The 17,713-nt window shown below is 48.2% G+C and overlaps 1 protein-coding gene and 1 long non-coding RNA gene across 2 annotated transcripts in view; one reads left to right on the top strand and one right to left on the bottom strand.

The window, feature by feature from the left end:
* The window catches only part of LOC306966347, a 347,602-nt gene that overhangs the window by 32,032 nt on the left and 297,857 nt on the right, over positions 1 to 17,713 (bottom strand). The gene's annotated exons all lie outside the window — the stretch shown is intronic.
* LOC306966684 (protein NLRC3-like) lies at positions 4,837 to 11,049 on the top strand (the record flags this gene model as incomplete). Its single annotated transcript, XM_079561495.1, is given in 11 exon segments — positions 4,837 to 4,857; positions 4,859 to 5,013; positions 6,824 to 6,964; positions 7,172 to 7,211; positions 7,307 to 7,499; positions 7,592 to 8,951; positions 9,168 to 9,626; positions 9,695 to 9,862; positions 9,930 to 10,097; positions 10,194 to 10,240; positions 10,472 to 11,049. Coding segments are annotated over 11 exon segments (3,330 nt in total).

The following is a 17,713-nucleotide window of genomic DNA, read 5'->3' as shown; positions in this document are numbered from 1 at the left end:
TGTGGGTCAGACCACGTTGATCCTTCAGGGGAAGGTAACAGGAGAGCAAAGCCAGGGAATATTTAGAAATCACATGCTTAAGATTTATACATATGATACCCTCGTTAGATACCAACCCCCCCTGATCCTTTTTTAGCTCGAGTATGAGTCCTCCTGTTATGACCAAACCATGTGTAGCCCTTAATGTCAATCGTGTTCTGTCCCATTAAATGGGTTTCATTCAGAGAGATAAAGTCTGGGTCATAACTCAATAAGATGCATCGTCTAAGTTCAGAGTTCAGGTCCGTCCATCCATTTACGTTCCAATGTACAAGAGTGTAGAGTTTATCACTTAACTTAATTTAGTACAATGTAATGAGCTCTATAATGATGTGTAATAACCTGCACCTATGGGTTAGATACATAATGGAATCACTTGTATTAGTACTTTGTAGGTACGTTATGTAACAGGACATGAGACCCTCGGGTTAGAGTTATGTCTTAATACATTATGTACCTCCAAAATACAAATACATATTATTCCATTGTGTATCTAAGCCATAGGTACAAGTTACTACACATTCTTACAGAGCACATTGTATTGTACTACATTTAGTTAGTACAATGTAAGATAAGATAAGATAATCCTTTATTGATCTCACAAAGGAGAAATTCACTTGTTACAGTCGGCGTTCAAGAAGATCACTCAGAGTTAATAAAGTGCAGCTGATACAGAGATTATTGCACATGTTACTTCACAGTCTTATTGTACAGTCTGACAGCAGTGGGGATGAAGGCTTTGCGGTAGCGCTCCGTCCTGCACTGAGGGTGTCTCAGTCTGCCACTGAGAGAGCTGCTCAGCTCTTCTACAGTCCCGTGCAGTGGGTGGGAGGTGTTGTCCATGATGGAGGTGAGCTTGGCTAACACCCTCCTGTCCCTCACCTCCTCCACAGAGTCCAGGGGGCAGCCCAGGACGGAGCTGGCCCTCCTGACCAGCTTGTTCAGTCTGTTCTTGTCCCGCTCTGTGCGGCCCGGGGCCCAGCACACGGCAGCGTAGTGGAGAGCAGAGGCCACCACAGAGTCATAAAAAGTCCTGAGCAGAGGCCTGCTCACTCCGAAGGACCTCAGTCTCCTCAGAAGGTGGAGGCGACTTTGGCCCTTCTTGTACAGGGAGTTGGTGTTGTGGGACCAGTCCAGTTTATTGTTGAGGTGAACACCCAGGTACTTGAAACTGTCCACCTCCTCAATGTCCTCCCCCTGGATGTTCAGCGGTGTGTGTGGTAGTGGCTTCCTCGTGAAGTCGATCACAATCTCCTTCGTCTTACTGATGTTCAAGCACAGGTGGTTGCGCTCACACCAGTCCACAAAGTCTATGATGACTGACCGGTTCTCCAGGTCGTTCCCCTTAGACACACAGCCCACGATGGCGGAGTCGTCGGAGAACTTCTGGAGATGACAACTGTCCGTGTTGTATGTGAAGTCCGATGTGTAGATGGTGAAGAGAAACGGTGAGAGGACGGTGCCCTGAGGGGCCCCGGTGCTGCAGACGACCACCTCAGACTCACAGCTGCGCAGCCGCACATACTGTGGTCGGTCCGTGAGGTAGTCGATGGTCCATGCAGTGAGATGTTCATCCACTCCCGCGTCCTCCAGCTTCCCCCGCAGCAGCGCCGGCCTGATGGTGTTGAAGGCACTGGAGAAGTCAAAGAACATGACCCTCACAGCGTTCCCGGCGTGCTCCAGGTGCGTGAGCGCCCGCTCCGACAGGTAGATGACAGCGTCCTCCACTCCGATGTTGGGTCTGTAGGCAAACTGCAGCGGGTCAAGGGTGGGGCTTACCACAGAGCGGAGGTGGGTGAGGATGAGCCGCTCCATCGTCTTCATCAGGTGGGAGGTCAGGGCGACTGGTCTGTAGTGGGCCGGTTCCCTGGCGTGCGCTGTTTTAGGAACCGGGGTCAGACAGGAGGTCTTCCACAGGACGGGGACCTTCTCCAGGCTGAGGCTCAGGTTGTAGATGCGGCAGAGGACCTCGGAGAGCTGGTCTGCGCAGGTCCTCAGCAGCCTGGGACTGATGCCATCTGGTCCTGCAGCTTTCCCCCGCTTCAGTCGCCTCAGCTCCCTCCTCACCTGGTCCGGTGTGATGGAGAGGGGGCAATGAGGGGGGGACTGGTGTGGGGGTGGACTGCCGTGGGTGGGTGTGGAGAAGCTGGCCAAAGTGTTTAAGCAGGAGGCAGAATCAAAAACTTCCGGAATAGCCCAATTTATTGCACCGTGGGGATTAACAAAACTGTACATATTTACAAAAAGAACTGTCAAAAAAACTCAACAAAAATCATACAACAGAACTTAACTGAACTCAGGAAAACTCCCCATGCACACGGCTATGGTTTTTCTCTTGACTGATTGCCCGTCCCTTTTATAGCAGGAAACCCCTCCCCTGGTCGTTACATTCTACCTAGAGGTATATTCACACTTTACACTCACAGGATAAGTTTCTGGTACAAACAAATTCTCCCGGGTTGCTTTCATCCCCGCACGTGTTAAGGCTTTGCCAGCCTTCAAACACAAAATACTGAACAAAAGCAAAACAAACGTCATATAAACACAAAACTCAAAACCAATCCCCCCCTGCACATGGACTGGTCCATGGGATGCCAAGATTTTAAAATGGCCGCCCAACGAGGCCACACCTCCTCTTTGTGACCAGGTGGTAGGTATTACCCAGTTGATGTGTTCTATAAACTAAACATTTTACACCCAACAAAAAAGATTTAAAACTAAATAGAGTGTGTGATGCTGAAATGAAAAGGTCAACCAAACAACTAAACAAAACAAACCCGGGATAGTTTAGTTTACTGTTTAGTTGGATATTGCAAAAAAAAGGACAAATGTGAAACAATGACTACCTGAACATAACTAACGTGACAAAATAAACTAAGGGAACAAAGCAACCTCCTACTTTGTCACAGTGGGGCAGGTGCTAGAGGAAGTCCGTATGGTGGGGGCTGGAGACGTGGGTGCAGGGGGGCTGGAGGCAGGTGAAGGTGGTCGGGGGAGGGGGGCAGTGTCCACTGGGCTGGAGACGTGTGAAGAGGAGGGAGTGGGGGGAGAATCAAACCGGTTGAAATGTTCGTTGAATTCATCCGCCCCGCGCTGGTCTCCATCAGCTGTCCCTCTGGCACTCTGTCCAAAACCGGAGATGTTCTTCAGTCCCCTCCACACGTCCCGTGCGTTGCCCTGCGCCAGCTTTTGCTCCAGCTTCTCGCCATAGTCCTTCTTGGCCTTCCTGATCCTCCACTGGAGTTCATGCTGGACTCTCCTCTGCTCCTCTCTGTCCCCTGAGTTGAAAGCCCTTTTCTTTTAGTTCAGGAGGGCTTTAAGTTCAGGGGTCACCCAGGGGTGGTTGTTGGAGAAACACTGTACCTTCCGGGTTGGTACAGTGTTTTCCACACAGAAGTTGATGTAGTCTGTGATGCAGTGGGTCAGGCCGTCGATGTCATCTCCATGAGAGCTGCAGATCATGTTCCAGTCTGTGGTCTGGAAACAGTCCCTAAGTCTCTCTTCAGCCTCTTCACTCCACACTTTCACAGACCTCTTCTGTGCTGGCTCCCTTCGCACCTTGGGTGTGTAATCCGGCCGCAGTAGGACGAGATTGTGGTCTGAGCGTCCGAGCGGGGGGAGGGGGGCAGAGGTGTAAGCGCCCTTCACGTTAGCATACAGAAGGTCCAGGGTCTTATTGTTCCTTGTGTGGCACTTATACTGCGTGAATGTGGGGATAGTGGCTGAAAGAGAGGCCTGATTAAAGTCACCGGTGATGAGCAGCAGGGCGCGGGGATGACACATCTGGGTCTGGGTCACGGTGCTGTGGATGCGCTCACAGGCTGCGGCGGCGTCAGCCGAGGGGGGGAGATACAACACAATGAATCAAGGGTCCTGTAAAATAAAGAGTGACCGATCGCATGTGAATGAAGTTGGTGGAGACAACTTGGCCATCCTGAAATATTGGTGGAGACATGTCCCCATGGTCCCCACGCAAACCTACACCCAGGGGTCGACTGATGAAAGCGAGACAACCAGTCTGCACCATCTGCATGTCCGACCACCATCCACTCACTCACCACATTCACTCAGGCCTCCTGGTCCCAAACGCTGACACAAAAAGCTATTTTTGAAAACTAAAGATGAGACAGAAGTGTTTTTGATCCCTTAAAATACAGGAAATTACATCTGAATCTTTAAAAAATTCCTGGGGGAGGACCCCCAGACCCCCCGGCTTAAAGAATTATCCGGACCTCACTGTTTTTTAAATCCTGTCTACGGCCCTGATCAGAGGTGAGCGATATGAACAAAAACTAAATATATATTTTTGAAAACCATAAGACATTTGTTTTGTTGTTTGTCTTGAATAAACTACAAAAGTGCAGGGGAAAAAAACTCTTCATTTTTGAGACACATCAGTGATATTTTTTGGCAGCAGTTTTTGCCTCTTGTTTGTTGGTTTCGTGACTTGAAGATGTCCTTGATGTTGTAAATGTACAAACTGTATCTTCCAAACAAACATTTGTAAATCATCTTGCAGACGACATATTTCCCACCTCTAAATCTCAAACCCAAACATGTCCATAAAGTCCACCCTGACCCTGTTATTTCATCTAAAATCACCTGACAGACGTGTGGAGGACGAGGAGCCGCTCTGAGCGACTCAGTGGCTTTAGTAAAGTCCAGATGTTGGTGATGTTTGAGGAACAGTTTGAGTCTAGTGTTGCAGCTCTGTGAGGACACTCCTGTTTCATTGGTCTAAACGAAAACTACTGGATTTGTTGGATCTGTTTCTAACGCCCTGTTTGTTCTGATCTAATGAACTCTTCTTCTGATTCTCAGCAGCTTCAACATGGACCCACCTGGACCTGGCCCCGGGTCCAAACCCAGACCTAAACCCAGACCTAAACCTGCTCCCAGCTCTGTGTCTCTGAAAAGTGACCGCTCTAAAGACGAACCCCCTGACTTTAAAGAACCTCCTCCTGAAGACCAGAGGTCAGTCCCATAAATAACATATTGACCAAAGTGTGCAGAGCTGTCTCTGTCTTTGGCCGATTTGTCCATTTGAGTCTCTTCAGTCACAGAGTTTAATCTGGGAGGTTTCAGGAAACATAAACCAGTCTCTGGCCTCCTATTGAACGGCCACAATCAGAGAAATCCATCAATTATCATTTTACACGACAACAAAACAATACAATAGAATAAATCGAGGCCTTCACCAAGTCCCTCACGTTACAATATTTAGACAGTTTATAAACTTGTCCATAAATTAAACTCTAGTCTGTAAATAATCATGTGGAAGGTGAAGTGTTCATTACTTTTATGGACAGAATTTCTCGGCGCAGCCAGGGGCCGGAGGGTGTCCGGTTTGGGAGCCTCAGAGTCTCATCTCTGCTGTTTGCAGATGATGTTGTTCTGTTGGCTTCAACAAACCAGGACCTTCAGCTGCTCTGGGGCGGTTTGCAGCCGAGTGTGTAGCGGCCGGGATGAGGATCAGCACCTCCAAATCCGAGGCCATGGTTCTCCACCGGAAAAAGGTGGTTTCCCCTCTTCAGGTCGGTGGGGAGTCCTTACCTCAAGTGGAGGAGTTCAAGTATCTCGGGGTCTTGTTCACGAGTGAGGGACGGATGGAGCGTGAGATGGACAGACGGATCGGTGCGGCGTCAGCAGTGATGCGGTCGCTGTATCGGTCTGTCGTGGTGAAGAGGGAGCTGAGTCGGGGCAAAGCTCTCGATTTACCGATCGATCTACGTTCCCACCCTCACCTATGGTCATGAGATTTGGGTAATGACCGAAAGGACAAGATCGCGAATACAAGCGGCCGAAATGAGTTTCCTTCGCAGGGTGGCTGGGCGCACCCTCCGAGATCGGGTGAGGAGTTTGTTTGTTTGTTTGTATACTTTATTGTCCCCGTAGGGAAATTTGTCCTCTGCATTTAACCCATCCTTCGATGCCACTGGGGCAACCCGTAAGGAGCAGTGGTCGACGGCCGTGCCGCGCCCGGGGACCCATCTCCATGATGTGGAGCCAGGCTGATGGTCAGAATCACCTGGCTGGAGGATTCACCTATTGCACATGTTTTTAGTGGTAGGGGAAACCGGAGTACCCGGAGGAAACCTACGCAGACACGGGGAGAACATGCAAACTCCACACAGAAAGGCCCCGTCCTGGTGGGAATTGAACCCGGGACCTTCTAGCTGTGAAGCGGAGGCGCTAACCGCTGCGCTACCGTGCCGCCGGGTGAGGAGCTCAGTTACCCGGGAGGAGCTCGGAGTAGAGTCGCTGCTCCTCCACGTCGAAAGGAGCCAGCTGAGGTGGCTCGGGCATCTGTTCCGGATACCTCCTGGTCGCCTCCCGCGGGAGGTGTTCCAGGCATGTCCTAGTGGGACAAGGCCTCGTGGAAGACCCAGGACACGGTGGTGGGACTATGTCTCCGAGCTGGCCTGGTGTCGCCTCGGGGTCAGAACAGCTGGAGGAGGTGTGTGTGGATCGGGAAGTTTGGGCATCTCTGCTGAGACTGCTGCCCCCGCGACCCGGCCCCGGAGTGTGTCATTGTGATAATTGATCATTTGGTGAAACGTCCTTTTCTTCAGAGCAAATATGAAGCGTCAAAAGTTGCTTCTTTAATCGATTATGACACAAACATTCCAACAGCAACAAACAAACAATCAGATCTAGAACAGACACTGAGCAAAAGGCCTGTTGTTGAATGGAAAATAAAAAGTATTTGAGCTGGACTGGACCAACCAGGTTTAAGGTTAAACTCAGTCTGTTTGTTCAAATGAACTCTTCTTCTGATTCTCAGCAGCTTCAACATGGACCCACCTGGACCTGACCCCGGGTCGAAACCCAGACCTAAACCTGCTCCCAGCTCTGTGTCTCTGAAAAGTGACCGCTCGAAAGGCAACCCTCCTTTCTTTAGAGAACCTCCTCCTGAAGACCAGAGGTAAGTCCTGCGTAAACCACAGTCAGACCTGGTTTAGTCCTGGTTCAGAGTCAGACCTGGTTTAGTCCTGGTTTAGTCCTGCTGTGAGCTGTAGATGGTGAGTCCTCAGCAGGTCTGTGGAGGAGCTTCTTGTGAGTCTAAATGAGTCCAAAGGCGGCTGCAGTGGTCTCTGCTCAGTCTCTAATGTCTCTGTTTGTTGGTCCTCAGGGAGCCAGGCCCAAAGGAGCAGCTGGACGCCATATTCACGGTGAGTAGCCACGACTGCAGCATGTGTGGGGTTCTCTGTGGGGCTCCTCAGGTCCTCTCTTTGACTGAAACTCTTTCAATCTGATTCTATTCCAGCGTCTGGAGGAGGACATCCTGACGTTTGTCAAAGAGCAGCTGCAGAGGCTCCACAGGCTCCTGGTCTCAGAGTACCCAGAGAGTAGCTCAGAGAGTGAGGAGGAGCAGAGCAGCAGAGAGGCTGTGCTGAACATCACCCTGGACTTCCTGAGGAGGATGAAGCAGGAGCAGCTGGCCGAGCGTCTGAGCTCCAGTAAGAACTCTTCCACATCTACATAACTTTAATAACTTATATTTGAGTTTGTGTCCAGTGAAGAGTTCACTGTTGTCTCTGTCTTTATTCAGGGAGTTCTGTTGGAGTTTGCAGAGATAAACTGAAGAGTCATCTGCAGCAGAGGTTCAGCTTTGTGTTTGAGGGCGTGGCTAAAGCAGGAAACTCCGCCCCCCTGCACCAGATCTACACAGAGCTCTACATCACAGAGGGAGGGGCCTCAGAGGTCAACCAGGAACATGAGGTCAGACACATTGAGACGGCGTCCAGGAAACCAGCCGCTACAGAGACCAGCATCACATGTGAAGACCTGTTTAAAGGCCCCGCCCACAGACAGCAGCCAATCAGAGCAGAGCTGAGAGAGGAGGGACCAATCAGGACGGTGCTGACGAAGGGCGTGGCCGGCGTGGGGAAAACAGTGCTGACTCAGAAGGTGAGTCTGGACTGGGCTGAAGGCAGAGCCCACCAGGACGTCCAGCTGCTGTTCCCCTTCACTTTCAGAGAGCTCAATGTGCTCAGAGACACAGAGTACAGCCTGGTGGAGCTGCTGCACCACTTCTTCAGTCAAACCAAAGGTCTCTGCAGCTTTCAGCAGCTCCAGGTGCTCTTCATCTTTGACGGTCTGGACGAGTGCAGACTTCCTCTGGACTTCAGCCGGACCCGGGTCCTGACGGAGCCCACAGAGAGCGCCTCAGTGGAGGAGCTGCTGGTGAACCTCATCAGGGGGAGCCTGCTTCCCTTCGCTCGCCTCTGGATAACCACACGCCCCGCGGCGGCCAATCAGATCCCTGCTGAGTGCGTCTCCATGGTGACAGAGGTGCGAGGGTTCAGCGACCCACAGAAGGAGCAGTACTTCAGGAAGAGGTTCAGAGACGAGCAGCAGGCCACAGACATCATCTCCCACATCAAGAGCATCCACAGCCTGTTCATCATGTGCCACATCCCAGTCTTCTGCTGGATCCTCTCCACAGTCCTGCTCCATCTGATGGAGACCAGAGAGAGAGGAGAGCTGCCCCGCACCCTCACCCAGATGTACATCCACCTCCTGGTGGTCCAGGCCAAAGTCAAGAACATCAAGTATCATGAGGGATCTGGGTCAGACCTTCACTGGACTCCAGAGACCTGGGAGATGGTGCGGTCTCTGGGAAAACTGGCCTTTGAGCAGCTGCAGAAAGGAAACCTGATCTTCTACGAGAGTGACCTGAGCGAGTGTGGGCTGGACGCTGCAGCCGCCTCAGTGTACTCCGGAGTCTTCACACAGGTCTTTAGAGAGGAGCCAGGCCTGTACCAGGACAAGGTCTACTGCTTCATCCATCTGACTGTGCAGGAGTTTCTGGCTGCTCTTCACGTCCATCAGACCTTCTTCAGCTCTGGGGAGAACCTGCTGTCCACACCACACTCCTCTGAGAGCCCTGACCCCGAGGAGAACCTGCTGTCCACACCACACTCCTCTGAGAGCCCTGACCCCGAGGAAAACCTGCTGTCCACACCACACTCCTCTGAGAGCCCTGACCCTGAGGAGAACCTGCTGTCCTCACCACACTCCTCTGAGAGCCCTGACCCCGAGGAGAGCCTGCTGTCCTCACCTCACTCCTCTGAGAGCCCTGACCCCGAGGAGAACCTGCTGTCCTCACCTCACTCCTCTGAGAGCCCTGAGACCTTCTACCGCTCTGCTGTGGACCGGGCCTTACAGAGTCCAAACGGACACCTGGACCTGTTCCTGCGCTTCCTCCTGGGGCTGTCTCTGCCGACCAATCAGAGCCTGCTGCCAGGTCAGCTGACTAACACAGGAAGTGACTCGACCAATCAGGCGACAGTAAAGTACATCAAACAGAAGCTGAATGAAGAGGGTCTGTCTGCAGAGAGGAGCCTGAACCTGCTCCACTGTCTGAACGAACTGAACGACCACAGTCTGGAGGAGGAGATACAGAGTTTCATGAGAAAACGACGTCTCTCCTGGTTATATTCTTCTGCTCTGTGGTCTGCTCTGTCCTTCCTCTTACTGTCCTCAGACTCAGATTTTGAGGAGTTTGACCTCAGGAAATACTGTTCCTCAGAGACAGCTCTCCTGAAGCTGCAGCCGGTCGTCAAAGCCTCCACCAAAGCCATGTGAGTCCAGACTGTATTTAAACACTTGTGTCTTGGCTCTCGTCTCTAATCGTCCTCTCTGTCCTCAGTCTGAGCGGCTGTGGCCTGTCTCCTCTCAGCTGTGCTCCTCTGGCCTCAGTCCTCAGCTCCTCCAGTCTGACTCACCTGGATCTCAGTAACAACGACCTCCAGGACTCAGGAGTGGAGCTGCTGTGTTCTGGACTGAAGAGCGCCCCCTGCAGACTGCACACCCTCAGGTGAGACGCTCCCATGATGCACTCTGTCTCTGTGTCCACATTAGAGGCTAATGCTGTGTGTCTTTAGTCTGTCTGGATGTCTGGTCTCAGAGAGGGGCGGGGCTTCTCTGGCCTCAGCTCTGAGCTCCGCCCCCTCCCACCTGAGAGATTTAGACCTGAGCTACAACCATCCAGGACCCTCCGCCGAGCTCCTGACCGCTCTACGGGCCCCTCAGGGGCCCCTGCTCTCTCTCAGGTGAGCCCCCCCTGGACTCTCTCAGGGTCTTGTCTCTGGTCCATGGTTGGTCCAGGTCTGGTCTGGTCTACAGTAAACTGGACTTGTGTGTTTCAGGCTGGATCCTGCTGGAGAACAGTGGATGGTCCCAGGTCTGAGGAAATGTGAGTCTGTGTTTTATTCATTTTATGGAAATAACTTGAACTTCATCAGGTTTACATGATCTGTTTTTAGAGGAAAAATCTGCAAAGTGATAGATTTAATTTACAAATTATGCACCAAATCCATGCTCTTCTGAATATCTGTGTCAGACTTATTACAGCTTACTACACATGAAAGAACTCTTCAGACACAGGAACAGGAAGTGACATCATGAGTTGTGTTTGTTTCCTCAGATTCCTGTGAGTTTTCTCTGGATCCAAACACAGCTCAGAGGAACCTCCTTCTGTCTGAGGACAAACGGACTGTGACCAGAGTGAGAGAGGAGCAGCAGTATCCAGATCATGAGGACAGGTTCATGGACCAGCCTCAGGTCCTGAGCTCCACTGGCCTGAGGGGGCGCTGTTACTGGGAGGTGCAGTGGAGCGGATGGGGGGGGTTTGATATAGCAGTGAGTTACAGAGGAATCAGACGGAGAGGAGACAGAGAGAAGAGTTGGTTTGGAGAAAATGATCAGTCCTGGAATCTGAGGATCTATGGTGGAGATTACTCTGTCTGTCACAACAAGAGAGAAACACGCCTCTCCCCCTCCTCCTCCTCTCTCTCTGGCTCAGGTGTAGTGGGCGTGTTCCTGGACTCTGAGGCTGGAGCTCTGTCCTTCTATAAGGTCCGCTCTGATGGAAAACTGCTCCACATTTACACCTTCACCTCCTCCTTCACTGAGCCTCTGTTTCCTGGGTTTGGGCTTAGAGCTGAAGGTGACTCTGTGTCTGTGTTAGATCTGAGGAGAGCGCCCCCTGGTGGACCTCTGTGACTGAACTCTTTTATGACACACATTTGATTGACAGCTGTAAGGACCAATCACAGCTGGCTCCGCCTGTAATCACTGATTCACTGTTGAAATAAAACACGTCTTTATTAATGGATGAACACTTCATCACTTCGTAAACACTTCATCCTTTAAACGCTATTTGTAGCTTTATACCATTACTGAACAATGTGCTTTCTATAGCATAGCTCTAACATTTTAGATAAAACAGGTATTAGTATCACTGACTTGTGAACACGGTATCAGCAAATATCACAACATTGCTCACATGACCATGAACATTTGCACTGATCGTTACAAATAGCAGATCAACCTTTAGGTCTAATGTACTCATTTAAATGAACAGGTGAGCGTCGGTTAACTTGGGATGGATATCTGGGCATAACAGTCACAGGAGGATTGTCATTAGGATCAGGGGGAACATTTTGAAGCTCAGGTGAAACCTTCTTGAAGAATGACACGTTCCTGACAACTGAGTGTCCGTCTCTTGTGGCTGTTACTGCAGAACCTCTGACTTTGGTCACTCTGTATGGTTTGGTGTTATACGGTGGTGACAGTTTATTGTGCTTGAGTTGGCGATGTAGCACGGTGTCACCTGTAGTAAGTGAGTGAGGTGTGGCAGGACGCTTTGCATCAGCAGTCTTTTTCATCTTGGTCTTTGCGTTAGTGTCCTTTGTTCTCACTTCTGCATCTGAGCATCGTTTTGCTGTGTTACTGAAAGAAGGAGTTCTGTAAACATCTTACGTTGGAAAAGTACCTCAGCTGGTGAACTTGCAGTGGTTCTGCGAGGTGTGGATCGATATTCACGCAGGAAAATGTTCAGTTGCTGTTTCCAGGGAATGCCTTGTGCTTTGCCTAAGGTTCTCATGAATCTTTCGGCAGTGGCATTGGCTTGAGGCCAAAGAGGTGTTATTCTGCGATGGTGAAATCCCAGGTCGTCTGCAAACTGTGAAAAAGAGTCACTGTTAAATGGCGGTCCATTGTCTGTCTTCACCGCCCTGGGGATTCCAAACATGGAGAACACTTTGTCGAAAACTGGGATAACAGTTGATGCTGATGTTGAACGCACATTTTCAACAATGGGGTAGCGAGAGTCATCATCTGTAATGACAAACAGATATTCTCTGGTGGGCAATGGTCCATAAAAATCTGCGCTTACATTATGCCACGGTGCTTCAGGTAATGGTGACTTTGTAACGGTTCGTTTTGAGTGATTTGTGTATTAGCCTGACATGCCAGGCAAATGTACTGTTGCCTCTGCTTTGCGATCAATGTCCGGAAACCATACCTTGGTTCGGAGCAATGCTTTCGTCCTGACGATGCCCTGATGTCCTTCATGGGCGAGTTGTATCGCTCTCTCTTGCAGGACAGTTGGAATAACAATCCGAGTGTCCCTGAGAACAATGTCCGAGGAGTCAGTTACAGTTAGTTCGCTGCGGACATGCTGGAATAGTTTTAGTATGTCAGCATGTTGTGACTCTGTGTGATGCCACGTGTTGTCTCTGATGTGACCAACAACTTCTTGTAAAACAGGATCTTTCAGTGTTTCTGTTTTAATTTCTTGAAGCGTCATAGCTTTTGGAGTGGAATGGTATGAAAAGTTCACATACTCCTCTGCAACCTTGCTCGCACAAGTGCTTTCACTCGTATGTGATGGCAGTGGATGGCGAGACATAAAGTCAGCTGGGTTGTCCGCACCTTTCCTGTGTTCCACTCTAAAGTTGTATGGCTGAAGTCTTAGTCCCCATCTTTCAATCCTGGCTGGTGGATTTGACCTTGGGTTGTTCCAAATAATCTCAAGCTCTTTGTGATCAGGCCCCCTATGGCCCGCCCATAGTGACGGGTATGCCTGAGATATTCATCGCTGTGGTACAGTTCTCAAACATTTGGAGCCATTTTGTCCAACGAGGCCCGACTGAACCAGGTTCGCTCTCTGTGTCAGAAGCTGGGAGTGGAGAAGCGTCTGTAGCCATGCTCGTTTTGTTTTTTTGGCTTTTTCGCTGCTTTCTCCGTCTTCTCCGCAAAAAAAATAATCAACGGCTTCCGTACGTGCGTTGTCTTTGCCTTTACACTCGTCGCCAATGTAATGTCTGTGCATTATATTTGCTGAAATATCGATGGCTTCGTTAGTTTCATGGCTTTTATTCTTAGCCCACAGCGGTAACTTTCTTGGCCGCGCGCAGAGTCAACAACTTCCACATACACATCCGGTTCCTCTGTGTAGTAACATTTCACAATAAAATACATGTTACTGTGAACATCACACGATGACATCGCTGAGCTTGAGCTTTTACAAACAACGACAGTGCACATAATCGTAGTAAAGTGGACAGCTGTTGTGCCGCCATGACACCGGCTCCGATAGCGTGTGACGTCAGGGGTCAGAGGTGTGTGGGCGGAGTAAGGAAACTGAACCCCCTTTATTCACCTTATTCCGGAGGCTCGCGAGGGCGTCGCCATGAATTGTGCCCGCCCCTTTTCTCCTATCAGTTAACATGGGACTGGAGAAGTCCAGATAAAATCAGTCACTACACGAAAACAAAGCCGTTTTCAGGCCGTGCAGAGAAACGCTGCAGTGTCGACATGTCGGTGCAAATGAACATCGGACATTTTAAAGGTCCTATATCATGCAAAATCGACTTTTTTTAGCCATGTTGTTATGCTATTTCCTTATCAAAAACACCCCCAGAGTGGTTTGTGGCTTCATTCACGCAGCTCTCAGTAATCCTCCTGAATCCTGCTCTCTGAGCAGCTGCTCCTCCCTCTCCTGGTGAACGACTGAGTGTTCAGTTGTGTCGTAACAGCGGAACGGAAGTGCTCGACGTCTGTAATGTAATGTCTTAATTCTATGCTTACGGCCTGATTTTAATTTGTAAAACAGCTTTTTCATTATTTCTGTCGTAAGAGAGAAACAAAGAGTAAAAAAAAAAAAGAAAAAAAAGAAAAAAAAAAAAAGGATGTGCCGAAGTGCTTCCAGGTCAGCTGAGGCCAAAACAAACACATCACGTCTGAACAGATCAGTCATGTTTGCGCTGCAGCTGAAGATGGAGCTCGTTACCTACTCTGGACACCTGTTTTTTATTCTTAACTAACGATAATGTCACGGACGGAGAAAAAGAAGCGCGTTTGGCTACGAGGACGAGGAGATTATATTCAACCCTTTTCAGGAAGAGGCCACTCAGCTGTTTTTATCTCCGGGATTCAGCGACTATCACCAAAATGGTGTTTTTCTGTGATTGTCACTGATGGATGTTTGGGGAACCTTCGCCAGAATCAAAGTGGATTAACTTTTATAACCAACGCGAGTCCCATAATGTAAACAGCGATGGAGCAGAGGGTGAGTCAATCCAAACGCGGGTTAGCTTGTGTGTTAGCATATTAGCATGTGTGTTAGCCATTTATGAAGCTGTGTTGCAGATGTCAACTCCATATAACTGCATCGTGAAGTAACTTCACTTATTGTTGTTTATTTATATTACGGTAAAGTTGTATGTGCGGAGAGAGGGGGCGGAGTTAACTGAATCGAAGCGTTGTGTCTTCCGGGTTTGAAAAATACCTCCAGAAAACACTTATATTTATCACAAAAATGAGTGCTCCATAGTGGTAGAGGTACAATATATCATATAAATGCCTATACTTAACTTTGGAATGGCTAAAATAGCATGATATAGCCCCTTTAACACATTAAGGCTGCGCTGTTTTGGGGATTTAGCTGCAGAGCGCCAACAATCCAGACCGTTTTTCAGGATATTTGTAGCAGCACAGTAACCTGGCTAACGCCATGCTGCTGTGTGCGCTCGAATCATTTCGAACTGCACAACAGCCTGGGGACCATGGCCGCGTGGATTTGGGAACCAATCACAGAACGAGGAGGGACGGCAAGATGTTTATTTACGGATTAAAAAAAAAAGTTTATTTATGGATCAAACATGGCAGCAGCAGACGCAACGCTATTTTTCGATCGAGCTTTAGGCTGTAAATAGTTTAGCTCGAAAGTTTACAGCGAGTACGTCATACGTCATCGGATACGATGATACGATTGGCTGTGGCCTCGTGCAGACGCATGATAGACGTTCGTAGCCCAATAAACGACTATGGACGATCATAAACCACACCTCTCCTACGAGAAAATGAATTGGTGTCCCCAGACTAAATATCACTTGTGATTTTAGTCTGGTGTTAGCCAGGCTAGCAGCACAGCGTGTTCTGTGTTATAGCTATATAACATTTGAAAGATGAGAATCTCAGCTCTCCACAGGTGAAAACAGTTTCATTCGACTCCAAAGCTAAACAGAGGCTAGTTTTGATCAAAATGATCTAGATTCTGAGATAATTAATGTTTTATCAAACATTCTCCTCTGATTAACTCCTCACCTCCTCCTCTTCACCTCCTCACCTCCTCCTCCTCCTCACCTCTTCTCTCCTCCTCCTCCTCCTCCTCCTCACCTCCTCTCTCCTCTCTGTAGGACACTAACATTATGGGAAAAGGCAAATGCCTAAATATATTAGCGCGTGTTATCGATCCAACGAAAAAAATAAAAAATCCGTTTTTGGCACTCAATGTGTTAATAAGATAAAAAAATCCCATGTATTTTTGCATTGACGTTTTGAAAAAGTCAAAGATTAAGAGTTTAACATCACAGCACAGGCTAATCAGCTCTGTGCTAACACGGACATGAAACATACAAGGTCAGATTGAAGATTTGCCTAAAACTGCAAAGTTATGAAAGTAATTTTTTCAAGTGTTTCTTTCTTGTAAAATACGTGAGCAAGTGTCTGTCGTTAGCACATAGCTGATTAGCCAGTGTCGTGCCATTAAACTCTTAATAATTTACGTTTTCGAAAAGTCAAGACTAAAAATATGTGGGATTTTTTTGGCGCACCCAACATTCACACTGTCACATTTGGAATAGCATTACAAATTAAAAGACAGCATAAAAGCAAGGCCGGATCTTGAACCCCACATGCCCACATGTGTAAGAAAATCCTGATGCCCCTAGTGGACAGTGTGTTACACGACAGCAGCCATTCCCACATACAGGACGCCTTAAATCGATCCAAAAACGGCCCTGGATAATAATATATTTACTCTGTTCTGATGAATTTGACTTTAGGCTATTATTATTCACACTGAGAGGCTTCATGGACCTTTTAGAAAATAAAACTTCAGAGTGAATTTGTTTGATTTGAGTTTCCACCACTGAGTCTGGAGTGAATGAATAATGACGACACTGTAATCATTAACTCAGGCTTGAAAAACACAATACAAACATTTCTGTATCACAATCTGCAGAGTAGAAAGAAAATGATCGATAATTGAGAAGTGCCTTTGTAACGGCTGCACGGTGTAGGGCAGGCCGTAAACAAAGGACAGGACAACAGCGTGGAGTTTGTCACTTTAACTCCTGTGAGACAGCAGAAATACAATTTCAGCGTCTCCTCATTGACACACACTGGCTCCCCTCTTCAGCAGACACCGCGCTACTCAAAGAGAGGGGGAGCAATATATGGCCGTGTATTACAAAAATTACATACATATATTTTTCTTTCCAGGATACAGCTGACTCTCCAATATTTATATGAACCAAAATTAAAAATACATCTTTACAAAACAATAGATGTCAGTGGGGGAATACATTTACAGAGAAAAGCATTAAAATAAAATAAAAACATACCTGTGAGACAGCAGAAATACAATTTCAGCGTCTCCTCATTGACACACACTGGCTCCCTATAAAATAAAACAAAACAACACCGTGAAATGGCTGCAGAACTGGCGGGATAATACCTATGTAATACCTAGTTAATTGGAAAAAGTGCACAAACTTAAAATTTAGGATGAAAACTATCATGAGATTATGTGCATTACGTGCGAAAATGTTATCTTATCAATATATATTTGGATGGGGGGCGAAATCTAATTGGAAATATGTTAAAAATATTATTTTACACCGATACACACTCACCCTCTTCAGCAGACACCGCGCTACTGAAGGAGGAGCGGCAAGTTACCCAATACAACATCCGGGAGCAGCGTGCATACAGGATTTTCAAAATAAAACACAAAACGGTAAAACAGCATAAAAATAAAACGCTTTTTCTAACTCCGTTACACATTTTTTGGCGCAGTCTCCACCAGAGGGCGTCCTTTCCCACGTGTGTGTTCCAGATGTGCAATGTGGCGTTGACATAATAACAGTCAGAGATCATTTACATCTTTGTCGCTCGTCCTGCCTAAAGTCATTTTGATTTTTAACATAAATGACATGACACACATATGTAACCCAGTCTCTCCTTTTTGCTGTTTTGTATTTACGCACTTTTATTTTGAAATGCATTTATTTTGAAAAGAGGAAGTGTGATCCCCTCACTCACACTTTATTTTCCTGTTTTCACGGTCACGTTGGGTGATAATGACCTTTTGATTTGTTAAAAATGGTATTAGTCCCGCCTCCCGAGCTGCGGAACCGAATCACTCACTAGTTTTCGGTCTTTCGCGCTCCGGGAATGAGCGGGACAGGCTGGAGACGGTCCGAGACAAAACCTTTAGGTCTGGTCAGTTTTATATATAAAAAAACGATGTAAACAAATGACTTTGTATTTGGTTGATTTGGAATAATTGTTGTGTGAAGTGGAAGGAGCACGAGCT

The sequence above is a fragment of the Gobius niger genome (genome assembly GCF_951799975.1).
Source record: "Gobius niger genome assembly, chromosome: 8".
NCBI lineage: Eukaryota > Metazoa > Chordata > Actinopteri > Gobiiformes > Gobiidae > Gobius > Gobius niger.
Note: the sequence above shows the minus strand (reverse complement) of the source record. Positions and strands in the feature narration are given on the sequence as shown.